Consider the following 13,246-nt stretch of genomic DNA (forward strand, 5'->3'; position numbering starts at 1 on the left):
CTGGGCGGGAGATGGAATGATGGTCAAAGATAAAAGTCAAAAGTAAAGTCAAAATAAAACATAATAAAAATTAAGTTTGAATGACACCGAGGGGCAGTGTTTTTACAGCTAATGCCGGTTTGGCTGAGGCTGATGCCGTGCAGGTGTTTGTACACATGCATATGCACACACTCTCATTCAAATACACGCATACACACACATATGTCATAGTGCCAGACATGCACTCAGATATATACAATTGGCATTGCTGTTATGATTTCAGTTGTCCTTGATGTCCTTTGTTTTTTGTTATTGCATTTAAGTTTGCTGTTTTCTTTTGTCTTTTTCTTTTTTCTCTTTAGTTAATTTTCTTCGTTGTTGGTGCATTGGGGGGTTCTTGGGGGTGGGGAATGGAATTATTATTATTATTATTATTATTTTTTATTTAAAAAAAATCTTCTTTGGGGGTTACTGTGGGAGGGGGATCTTGGAGGGTTTGGGTCCCCGTTTTTTATGGCCTGGTGGGAGATCTGCCGACTTGCCCTTGAGCAGGGCATTGACCCGGGATGCTTCTGTGTGTCGCTCTGAATGGGAGTCTGTTGGATGACTGTGTGGTGCAGTTGTTGAGCGGCTTCACTGCAGGTATATTGTATGTTTTGGAAATGCAATCAGATATTTTTACGAAATTCCAATGATTCTTTTTTTTTTTTTTAACTACGTTTGGATCCTGCAAGGATCTTCGTCAGGTCAGGATCTAAATTATTGTTTGTTTATTAATAAAAAGGTACGTGGTAGAGCTTATGAGTGTGCAACATTTGTTTCCTTACCTTGAAAGCAGTCTATGAACAAGGAGTGACTGCAATCTACACTTTGGTTTTTGTTAAACTAGCCTCTGTGGACCGCAGTCACTCCTGCTTTTCAAGTTAGGCAACACAAATTTAAATCTAGCATTTTGCTGATCTATCCCTTTAACTGCACTGCTAAGGTGAGAGTAGCTCTTGTACTATTGCCCTTAATAATAACAATGGCATATAGTAATATTAGGTGTTGTGGTTTTGTGGGTGCTGATGGTAGCAAATGGCTTAGCATTAGCTTTTTTTGTTTCCTTATTGGTTTTGGTTTTCAACCTTGCCAAAAAAGGCAATGTCCTATCTAACACGCGCACACACACGCACACACACGCACACACACACACACACACACACACGCACGCACGCACACATCCATTCAGACAAGACAACAGCATTTGTATTTCGACACATTTTTGCAGTCTGAAAACGACCGACTTCAGTTGAGAGATCCATTCAAACAAGCCTTTTTATGAATAGATAACAGCCATCTAGCACATTGCATTTGACCTCCTTGAACTTCTCCAGCCTCTGTGGCTCTGTTTAATTCAATTGCCATACCAAACAATGCAATTGAAGTCACTGGAGACATAAACAAGATTTTGGCCCAATTGGCTTTTCCTTGCCCTGCTGACGTCAGGATTTCCCACCATGGCTTCGCTATACGAGCTTTGTCCTCTCAATATTGCTTTTATGACTTCCTTGTGTCATATGGAAATGAATAGCAGTAGATGTGATGCTCAGGTTGATAACGAACAATATGAAAAGCAACAATGCCTGTAGTACCCTATTGTTATCTTGTTACGCATTCATTGGACATGTAAGACAAACAATGTTACGATTTCCTTTTGGCATGGGCCTCAATCATAACCAGAATCATAATTGCTTGCTGTTTCCCTCTCTCTTTGTTTCTTTTTCTCTCTCTCAAGTCAGTAATGACAAGGATTAACCTCTTCAAACCAATCCACACACATCACCACAAGAGGCCAGTCCTAGACAGACAGACAGACAGACAGATGTGCATGTGTGTATGACCTGCTCTCAATACTTATTTTCACCATAATTTGCAAATAAATTCATTAGAAATCCTACAATGTGATTTTCTGGAGAAAAAAAATCTAATTTTGTCTGTCATAGTTGAAGTGTACCTATGATGAAAATTACAGGCCTCTCTCATCTTTTAAAGTGGGAGAACTTGCACAATTGGTGGCTCACTAAATATTTTTTTGCCCCACTGTATAATAAAGTCAGCCTTCCGTGAAAGTACCACAACTTGTTTCCTTTAGTATTAGTATTTCAGTGCCCGAAAACTTGAGTCACACGAAATCACATCTGTGCCAGTTTAAAGGTGTCAGTCAATCTACTTGTAAGTTTGATTATATTTCTTCGTTGTTTCTTCACTCGAGTATTGCCAATCTCTGTTTTGCCTCAAAATTGTTTTGAAGCGCAAAACTGGGTTGTTGGCAATTAGCTACGTTTCGAAATAGCCCTCATTTCAAGATATTGAGCTTTTGGCTCCGTCGCTGAGGTACAAGAATATACCCATCGAGCCTGCCTTTGAGGTCAGAGCTGACAGCTACCTGTTTGTTGCCATATCAGCCTACCTTCAATCATCCCCAAACCTGCTGTCAACCCCTCAGGTGGAGAGGCTGGCCCACAGCCAATCATGAGCATGGGTGGGTCTAACAGGAGAGTGAGAGCCACAGACACGAGAGAGAGTGAGAAAATGACAGTGAAAAGCACAGCGTTGAGATTGTAGGAGGGATTCAGAGAAACAGATCAGCCAGAGAGAGTCTGCAGGGATTCATACAGCGAGAGAGAGACTGAGAGAGTGAAAAAGAGAGGCAGAGTGGGTGTGTGTGCTAGCGAGCCAAGGTCTTTTCAGAGCTAAACATAGCAAGGTTGGCAGCAGTGTCAGTGTACAGTAGATGTGACTCGTATTTGCCAGCGCTGTTTGAGGCCAGCAACTCTTCTCGCCATGCATATTCTACACTCGCACTGCGTCATAAGGTCAGAAATGGTCTTCTTTTTTGGACTGTCAACTTTTGTTTAGCAGATGAATTGTCTCGTGTTGGTGTTGTTGGGGGTCTGCTGTGTTGTTGTAGTTTTGGGCACAGGAATGATGGTACATAGGAAATAGGTCATGTTGCTTTCTTTACTACTTGAGTAAAGAAAGCAAGACTTTAAGGGTTCTTTAAAGGTTCCGACAAGGCACTTGGCCCCCTAATGGTACAAATGTGTAGCCTCACCATTTAAATGTGAAATCATTTGTTTGTTTTGTAAAAGATCCGTGCACAGTATTTTTTTCCCCTTCTTTTTCACTCTCTCTCGCCTCAGCAGAAGACTTGAGCTGTGAAGCTCTGAAGGGCATTTTTTTGATAGAGCACAACAGAAAGCGTTAAGAGGGGACTGGACGCTATAGGCTAGCTACTTCTGAGGGGTCCGCTAAAGTTTATCACTCCTCAGTCTCTGTCTGCTTGACTGTGATGATGGAGGTTGTGTATTTCTGAATGGATTACCTGAGGTGTGATGTTGTTAATGGAGGCTTGGAAGGTGGCAGTGGCATCCCTAGAGTAAATTTATTGACTTTTTAGCCTTTATTTAACTAGGCAAGTCAGTTAAGAACAAATTCTTATTTTCAATGATGGTCTAGGGACAGTGAGTTAGCTGCCTTGTTCAGGGGCAGAACGACAGATTTTTACCTTGTCAGCTCAGGGATTTGATCTTGCAACCTTTTGGTTATTAGTCCAACGCTCTAACCACTAGGCTACCTGCCGCCCCGTTGGGCGTTTTATTTGTGGGGTTGGTGGGCGATGGGGGTCGTGAGTAGGTGCGTGTGTGCGTAGCAGATGTGAAGACCCTGGTTGGGAAAACAGGGACGGAACTTTTTCTGTCTCTGTGTGTATGTATCAGGATACTAAGTGGTGTTGTTCTGTGTGTGTGTGTGTGTGTGTGTGTGTGTGTGTGTGTGTGTGTGTGTGTGTGTGTGTGTGTGTGTGTGTGTGTGTGTGTGTGAGTGAGTGCTGTGCATGCTTGTGTAGTTGTACGACACAGGCAGCATCAGAAGGCCACAGGGTGGGAGGCTGTACTGTCAGTGGGTTGACAATTTGATGGCTATCACCCAGGGCATCGGCATATCTGATGGCTTTTGATGAGGAAGCCAAAGCTGGGAGTGACATTTACCGTTGGCTATCACCCAATGACAACGCTATACTTGCTGCATTGTTGTTACAGCTGGACATGTTCTATCGGTTCATCCCATAGTGGCACTCGATGATTGATATATACATACTAGATGACTGATATGGGGCGCCTTGTAGAAGCCACCATGCCACCATCTTGGTACTCCCCCACCATTGTAAAAAGTATTTTGTATGCAATAGAAATGCCTTTATTAATGTCTACAAACATTTCTGATAGGCTTATTATATTACAGACACGTTCGTACATACTTTGAAATTGTATTATGTCAGCTAGACATACAAATAAAAACAATGCAGAGTTTTTTAAAAAGTAAGAAGAATTTGCTAAATAAACTAAAGGAAAAATAGTAACACAAAACAACAATGACGAGGCTATATACAAGGGGTCAATGTGCAGGGGTACTGGTTACATGTAGGTAGGGATAAAGAGACTATGTATGCATAGATAATAAACAGAGAGTAGCAGCAGCGTATGTGAAGAGTGTGAAGGAATGTCAATATGCATGCATGTGTGTGTGTGTGTGTTTTGGAGTGTCAGTGTAGTATGTGTGAGTGTGGGGTTAGAGTCCTGTGAGTGTACATCGAGACTGTGCAAGAGAGTCAGTGCAAAACATTTTAATAGATAAGAATAAAATAAAGGGGGGGGGGGTCGATGTAAATAGTTTGGTGGGTGACCATTTGATTAACAGTTCAACAGTTTAATTGCTTGGGGGTAGAAGCTGTTGAGGATCCTTTTGGTCCCAGACTTGGCGCTTCGGTACCGCTTGCCGTGTGGTAGCAGAAAGAACAGTCTATGACTTGGGTGGATGGAGTCTGACCATTTTTAGGGCGTTTCTCTGACAACGCCTGGTATTGAGGTCCTGGATGGCAGGAAGCTCGGCCCCAGTGATGTACTGGGCCGTACCCACTGCCCTCTGTAGCATCTTGTGGTCGGATGCCGAGCAGTTGCCATACCAAGCGGTGATGCAACCAGACAGGATGTTCTCGATGGTACAGGTGTAGAACTTTTTGAGGATCTGAGGTCCCATGCCAAATCTTTTCAGCCTCCTGAGGGGAAATAGTCAATGTCGAGCCCTCTTTACGATTGTCTTGGTGTGTTTGGACCATGATAGTTCGTTGGTGATGTGGACTCCAAGGAACTTGAAGCTCTCGACCTGCTCCACTACAGTCCTGATGATGTGAATGGTTGCGTACTCGAACCTCCTTTTCCTGTAGTCCACGATTAGCTCCTTTGTCTTAACCACGTTGAGGGAGAGGTTGTTGTCCTGGCACCACACTGCCAAGTCTCTGACTTCCTCCCTATAGTCGGTCTCATCGTTGTCGGTGATCAGGCCTACCACCATTGTGCATGGCTACGCAGTCGTGGGTGAACGGGGAGTACAGGAGGGGACTAAGTATGCACCCGTCAGGGGCCCCCGTGGTGAGGGTCAGCGTGGCAAATGTGTTGTTGCCTACCGTCACCAGCTGGGGCGGCCCGTCAAGAAGTCCAGGATTCAGTTGCAGAGTTAGGTGTTCATTCCGAAGGTATTTAGCTTAGTGATGAGCTTGGAGGGCACTATGGTGTTGAATGCTGAGCTGTAGTCAATGAATAAAACATTTTAAAAAGTGTATTTGTCACGTGAGCCGAATACAACAAGTGTAGTAGACCTTACAGTGAAATGCTTACTTACAGGCTCTAACCAATAGTGCAGAAAATGTATTAGGTGAACAATAGGTAAGTAAAGAACTAAAACAACAGTAAAAAGACAGGCTATATATAGTAGCGAGGCCATAAAAGTAGCGAGGCTACATACAGACACCGGTTAGTCAGGCTGATTGAGGTAGTATGTACATGTAGATATGGTTAAAGTCACTATGGATATATGAGGAACAGAGAGTAGCTGTAGCGTAAAAGAGGGGTTGGCGTGGGGTGGGTGGCGGCATTCTCACGAAGGTGTTCCTTTTGTCCAGGTGGGAAAGGGCAGTGTGGAGTGTAACAGAGATAGTGTCATCTGTGGATCTGTTAGAGTGGTATGTGAATTGGAGTGGGTCTAGGGTTTCTGAGAAGATGGTGTTGATGTGAGCCATGACCGGATCACTAATGATACTGTCCCCACTACAACAACAAAGTAGTTAAATACATGTAATTTTATCCTTGAAACATTTTCTTGAAATACTGTAGAATTCTATTATGTCCAATGGAGGACTGCTCCTACTGGGAGTGCCAATATGGCCGACCTGTAGCTTCAAAGCCTTTCGATGGCCAGTACATAGCATCAGCAATCCAGGGTTTACAGTGCATTTGGAAAGTTTTCCACGTTTTGTTACTTCACAGCCTTATTCTAAAATGGATTCATTTTTTCCCCCTCATCAATCTACACACAATACCCTATAATGACAAAGTAAAAACAGTTTTTTAGACATTTTAGCAAATGTATTAAAAATAAATAACTGAAATATTACACTTACATAAGTATTCAGACCCTTTACTCAGTACTTTGTTGAAGCATATTTGGCAGCTATTACAGCCTGGAGTCTTCTTGGGTATGACGCTACAAGCTTGGCACACCTGTTTTTGAGGAGTTTCTCCCATTCTTCTCTGCAGATCCTCTCACGCTCTGTCAGGTTGGATGGGGAGCGTCACTGCACAGCTATTTTCAGGTCTCTCCAGAGATGTTTGATCGAGGTTCAAGTCCAGCCTCTGGCTGGGCCACTCAAGGACATTCAGAGACTTGTCCCGAAGCCACTGCTGCGTTGTCTTGGCTGTGTGCTTAGGGTCGTTGTCCTGTTGGAAGGTGAACCTTTTCCTAAGTGTGAGGTCTGTACTTTGCTCTGTTCATCTTTCCTTTAATCCTGTCTAGTCTCCCAGTCCCTGCCGCTGAAAACAGCCCCACAGCATGATGCTACCACCATCATGCATGACTGTAGGGATGGTATTGGCCAGGTGATGAGCGGTGCCTGGTTTCCTCCAGACGTGACGCTTGGCATTCAGGCCAAATAGTTCAATCTTGGTATCATCAGACCAGAGAATGACCATGTTTCTCATGGTCTGAGAGTCCTTTAGGTGCCTTTTGTCAAACTCCAAGCAGGCTGTCATGTGCCTTTTACTGAGGAGTTGCTTCAGTCTGGCCACTCTACCATAAAGGCCTGAATGGTGGATTGCTGCAGAGATGGTTGTCCGTCTAGAAGGTTCTCCCATCTCAACAGAGGAACTCTGGAGCTTTGTCACCTCCCTGACCAAGGCCCTTCTCCCCCGACTGCTCAGTTTGGCTGCGTGGCCAGCTCTAGGAAGAGTCTTGGTGGTTCTTCCATTTAAGAATGATGGAGGACACCATTTTCTTAGGGACATTCAATGCTGCAGAAATGTTTTGGTACCCTTCCCCAAATCCTGTCTCGGAGTTCTACGGACAATTCCTTGAACCTCATGGCTTGGTTTTTGCTCTGACACTGTCAACTGTGGGACCTTATATAGAGAGATGTGTGTCTTTCCAAATCATGTCCAATCAATTGAAGTTACCACAGGTGGACTCCAATCAAGTTGTCGAAACATCTCAAGGATGATCAATGGAACATATATTTTTAACATATTTGCACACAACAAAAAAATATGTTTTTTTCTTTGTCATTATGGGGTATTGTGTGTAGATTGATGAGAAAAAAAAGCATATTTAATTAATTTTAGAACGAGGCTGCAATGTAAGAAATGTTGAAAAAGTGAAGGGGTCTGAAAACTTTTCACCTGTCTGAAAACTTTTTACCGGTCTCTCATCTTGTCATATCTAGCATGAAAGCAGTCATACATATATATTGCAGCCCTATAAACGTGTCTACTTGTTATTGTGGCCCTTTTTGGTTGAGTGTCAAATGACCTCACGCTGTTGTAAAATAAGTCACTTTATTCCTGTTTGGGTTTGCAGAGTCGCAAATCACATGCGCTTCATTACAAGTGCTGAATTTAATTTGATTTTTTTTTTATTGCCCCAATTAGCCATTTCTCTATTAAACATTTAAGGGTGTTTTTACATTTCGCCTCCTCAAAAGAACCATCTCGGTCCTCTTTAACACTAGATCCGCCAAGACCGTCAATCTGACCGTTTTCAATTTTGGAATTTCAATAACTTCATTTCAATAAAAACATTGAACCCACCTGTCCCTGACTTCTCCTAAATATGTGTATTTTACACTCTAGCAGTACTTTCGGACAAATTTCATAAAAGACAAAAACGTTCTGAGCATGCCATCCTCAAAGCGCCATGACTGCATATTTAGTAGATGCCGGGCCTCGAAGAGCCCCAATAGCCACCAGTCCAATAAATCCATTCAACTAGAAAAGCCTGGGCTAATTGGACCCCCCTTCGTGACAATGTAATTTGTTTGCGTTTATGAAGGTCTTAGCTAAGACTAGAATACAAAATGTAAATACTTAAAAGAACATAACATGTTCATTGGTTTATGTTACTGTAGACGATACAGTATGACTCATGATGAAGTCTCTCCTGCTCATGGGTGTTGTTCATCCGCTGCTTGAGCAACACGTGTGCGTCGATAGCAGCCAAATCGAGCATGTTGTAAAACACAGCAACAGGCCAGCGGCGAGTTTCTCCATCCTCCTGTCATCTCATACAGCCATGCCATCTGATCTGAAACATTATCCGACTCTCGCTCACCTGCTGCCCGATACGGATCCTTTCCCAGATATGGAAAGCCGTTCACCACGAATCAGAATAATAATCATCAGAGATCTCATGATCCATTTATTCCCCGCCATCTGAGTCCGTTTTCATTCAGATCTTGAAAGCAAGGCTAACGCAGCACGTGCGTCCTTTTCGTTTTGGGCTTGCCATTGTACGTTATGCACGCTCTCACTGTGTAGCCTACTCCAAGTTTTATTAATTTATATTCATATATTAATATATTTATATTTATTAATATAATGGAATATCCCAAATGGCTATTGCTGATTGTCACCAGTAGCCTACTCACATGAGGAATACATGGAAATATGGTTATTCTAGAAAAAAAAAGTTATATTTTAAAACAGTGACCATCCGCGCAATTGTACAGAGTTTTGGCAAAAAAAAAAAAAAGGTTAATTAGAAACCTTGGCATCTGCACTTTCAGATATGGTATAGCAATCAAAATGTCTGGCCTGCATGGACCTCTGTGTGATGATATGGAAGTAGCGCTATTTGGTAAGCGCCTTGCTTCTTTGTCAATGCAGGACATCAAGTCTCTTCGTTTTCTATTCGACAATATATACTATTGTCACCCATCATTGACTATTGTAAATGTAATCTTGTCTTTAGGCCACATCAATTACTATTATTCGTATTCGTATTAGTATGTGTGTGAAATTAGTTTCGATATAGTTAAGGTGTAGTCTGAACGGGCCAGCTGGGCGGGAGACTTGTCTTACAGTCGAAAATACACTATCATCTTATTTTAGTATTTACAGTCTATGCGCTTCTGGATCAATCAAGTCATTTCGTGAACCTGAGGTTAACAAAATCTTTTAACATAATAAATGCATTCGTTTATCAATGTATTATGGAATATTTATACAATTTAACTATAAAAAATGGTCAGAATAACCGTCATGGCCATTCTAGTAGTTATTGAATTAAGGCGCTGTCAGTTTTAAAGTGAACTTTGGCGTTAAAAAAGGTAAATAACTGAGCTCTCTTTCTATTCACACTGCCCTTGCCTTTCAATGAGGACTCAGATATTTGCCAGTTCACTACACCCATTTTGTGGCCCGAGTCCTCTTTGCATTCATATCGCTATGTTTAGAAAGGAACCACGATCTTTTTCCTACATTCACTCAATACACTCTGGGTTTTTACAAAGCACAGGACAAGCCATTTAATCAGAACGTGTTATCGGACATCTAGATATGCCTACTTACATTTTGGAAGCTAATAGATTGCATTTCGTTAAAAGATGAAATGATAATTGTAATCGAATAATACCAATAATATATACGTGTTAATAGTAACAAAATAAACAACAGCGGAATAACTGCCAATTAAATAGTGCTGTAATTGAAAATTGTACACCCAATGTAGGCTACTGCTCCTTTAAAAGCTATCATTTATTGTATACCCTATGTTGTGATTCTCACCAAATATGTTGTCTCCTCACACTATTCAAACCCCACTTTCGAATAAACAGTGTATGAAGCTCTCCTATGTATCACGTATTGCAAACAAATAACCTGACTAAAAACTCCATACAAATTTTGGGATTTCTGTGCATCCTCACATTGGCAGCGGTGTAAAGTACGTAATACTTTAAAGTACCGCTTAAGTAGTTGCTTTGTGTATCTGTACTTTAGCATTTCTATTTTTGAAAACTTTTGCTTTTATTCCACTACATTCCTAAAGAAAATTCTGTAATTTTTTAAACATTTTCCCTGACACCCAAAAGTACTCGTTACACTTTGATTACTTAGCAAGACAGGAAAACGGTCACAATTTCATTTTAATGATGGACATTTGAATGCAGAGATACAGAGGTCCTGATGGCCATTGTCGTGCCATTCATCCCGCTGCAATCAACTCATGTTTCAACATGATAATGCACGGCCCGATGTCGCTAAGATCTGTACATAATTCTGGAAGCTGAACATGTCCCAGTTCTTCCATGGCCTGCATACTCACCAGACATGTCATCCATTGAGCATGTTGTGGATGCTCTGGCCGACGTGTACGACAGTTTTCCAGTTCCCGCCAATATCCAGCAACTTCGCAAGGCCATTGAAGAGGAGTGGGACAACAATCCTCAGGCTACAATCAACAGCCTGATCAATTCTATGTGAAGGAGATGTGTCGCCTTGCATGAGTCAAATGGTCCCCCCCCCTCCCTTGACACAACTTGTTTTCTAATCTATGCCCGTATTTTTTTTCTTAAGGTATCTGTGACCAACATATGCATATCCTTATTCCCAGCCATGTGAAATCCATAGATTATGGCCTAATGGATTTATTTCACTTGACTGATTTCCTTGCATGAACTGTAACTCTGTTAAATCGTATAAATTGTTGCATGTTGCATTTATATTTTTGTGTAGTGTATATTTTAAACCAAATACTTTTAGACTTTTACTCAAGTAGTGTTTTACGTTGAGACTTTCACTTCTACTTCAGTTATTTTCTAACGTATCTTTACTTTTACTCAAGTATGACAGTTTAGTACTTTTTTTGGTGCCTAAAAGAGAGAAGATAACGATGTGCAGATTCACCCGAAAGAAACGTGTGCTGTTTTGGATAGTGATCAAGGATGCACAGGAATTCCCAAATTTGTGTGGAGTTTTTAGTCAGGTTATTTGTTTGCAATATGTGATATATACGAGAGCTTCATAAACGGTTTATTCGATAGTGGGGGTTGAATAGTGTGAGAAGACAACATATTTGGTGGTGAGAATCACAACCTCGGGTACAAAATAATTTCTAGCTCTTAAAGGGGCAGTAGCCTACATTGGGTGTACATTTTCCAATTATAGCATTATTGAATCTGCATTTATTATCCTGTTATTTATTTTGTTACCAATAATATATACATGTTAATAGTATATTTTGATTACAATTATCATATCATCTTTTAACCACAAAATGGGTGAAGTGAACTGGCAAAAGTGTTGAGTCCTCATTCAAAGGCAAGGACAGTGTAATACAAAGACAACAGAGTTATTTTGCAATTTTTTTTTTTTAAACCACAGAGTTCACTTTAAAGAGGACTGAGATCGGTTCTGTTAAAGGGGACTATATGTGAAAACACACTAAGACTCGATTTGGTTCACTGTGGCACCGACATTACTGTAATTGGAAACAACTCAGTCGGTAATGCAACAAGAAGGCATACACACAGGGTCAGACACAGTTGGCATTTCAGCTCGATTAGGGAGTCAATGAAACAGCCACTTAAGTCCTTAGGATTTCCCTGGCAACAATGGATCGCTATTTACTGAGAACGGAGAGGGGGAGTTAGACCAGACAAACTAGTGTCCAAATTCACTTTAGTAAACTATATTATGTTTTATTAAAACATTTTTTAAAAGGAGTGGCAGGTAGCCTAGTGGTTAGAGCGTTGGGCCAGTAACTGAAAGGTTGATAGATCGAATCCTCGAGCTGACAAGGTAAAAATCTGTCATTCTGCCCCTGAACAAGGCAGTTAACCCACTGTTCCTAGGCCATCATTGTAAATAAGAATACTTTCCTAAATAAATAAAGGATAAATAAAATATGGTGAGATATGCTGAAGTGCTGAGGAGAGTCTGGATGGTTGCAGAGGAGGGACCCTTGGAAGACTACTAGTGTTGACATCTGATAGATCCTACAGCATGACTTGTTAGTGCACTCTCTTCTGGGCTGTGTGCTTCCAGAGCTACCTAATTTCTCCTGTTGCAGAGCTATGTTCAGGTGTGTGTGTGCGCATAGGTGTGTTTTTGTATGCGTGTGAGTGTTGCCAACTGTGTACGTGTGTGTGTGTGTGTGTGCGCGCGTATGTGTGTTTCGGCGTCGTTGTATGTGTGTGTGTGTTGTTGTTGTTGTTCTTGCCTTCCCCTCTAATGTAAATTGAAGTGGCAGGGCAGCCATTTTCCCGACCACAGACACTTAGCACGAGCACTGCTTACAGTCCTGCAAGACTCCCGCAGGAGAACTGTCAGGAGAAGACATGTCCTTCACGCCGCCTGTGTTTTTGAATTCCTGTGTGTCCTATTGTACGTAGACTCTAATGTCTCTCTCCTCTCTCTCTCTCTCTCCCCCCGTCTCCAACTATCTTTTATTCTCTCCTTCTCTACAGGTGGATCGATGGCCCGAAAAGGAAAAGAAAGAACAGTTCATGTTCTGTGAAGAGCATGTCTGGTAGGTACAGTTACGGTAGATTTACAGCCGTTTGCACACAAGAACACTATGCTCCCAATGTGGGTTTGATTGAATTCCAGCCTTAGACTCTTCAACTCTGGGGGAAAAAAAACTCAAACCTGCATTGTGTTCCCAACCTGTCACCTGGGTTGTACGGTGTGTGCTTGTGTGGAAGACCCAGAAGCCTCAGCTCATAAATCACTGCCACCTTCTTTACATTTTAGTCTGTGTTTATCACCAAAGAGAAGGGGGGGGGGGGGGGAGGGATCTCTTTCAACGGGAGGCTGTCGCTCTGCTCTCGTTCTTCACGCGGCAGAATGCACTGACTGACAGCTTGGAAGTTGAGGGGCGGAGGGTGAAAGAAAGGAAAACA

The 13,246-nt window shown here is 41.9% G+C and overlaps 1 protein-coding gene across 1 annotated transcript in view; it reads left to right on the forward strand.

The window, feature by feature from the left end:
* Positions 1 to 2,622: 2,622 nt before the first annotated feature.
* The window catches only part of LOC110499114 (thyroid hormone receptor alpha-like), a 33,600-nt gene continuing 22,976 nt past the window's right edge, over positions 2,623 to 13,246 (forward strand). Inside the window, exons 1-2 of the mRNA XM_021576029.2 lie at positions 2,623 to 2,837; positions 12,812 to 12,873. Of these exons, the coding sequence (XP_021431704.2) occupies positions 2,806 to 2,837; positions 12,812 to 12,873 (94 nt within the window). The 5' untranslated portion in view covers positions 2,623 to 2,805. The remainder of the gene's footprint in view (positions 2,838 to 12,811; positions 12,874 to 13,246) is intronic.

This window comes from Oncorhynchus mykiss, chromosome 20 (genome assembly GCF_013265735.2).
Source record: "Oncorhynchus mykiss isolate Arlee chromosome 20, USDA_OmykA_1.1, whole genome shotgun sequence".
Lineage (NCBI taxonomy): Eukaryota > Metazoa > Chordata > Actinopteri > Salmoniformes > Salmonidae > Oncorhynchus > Oncorhynchus mykiss.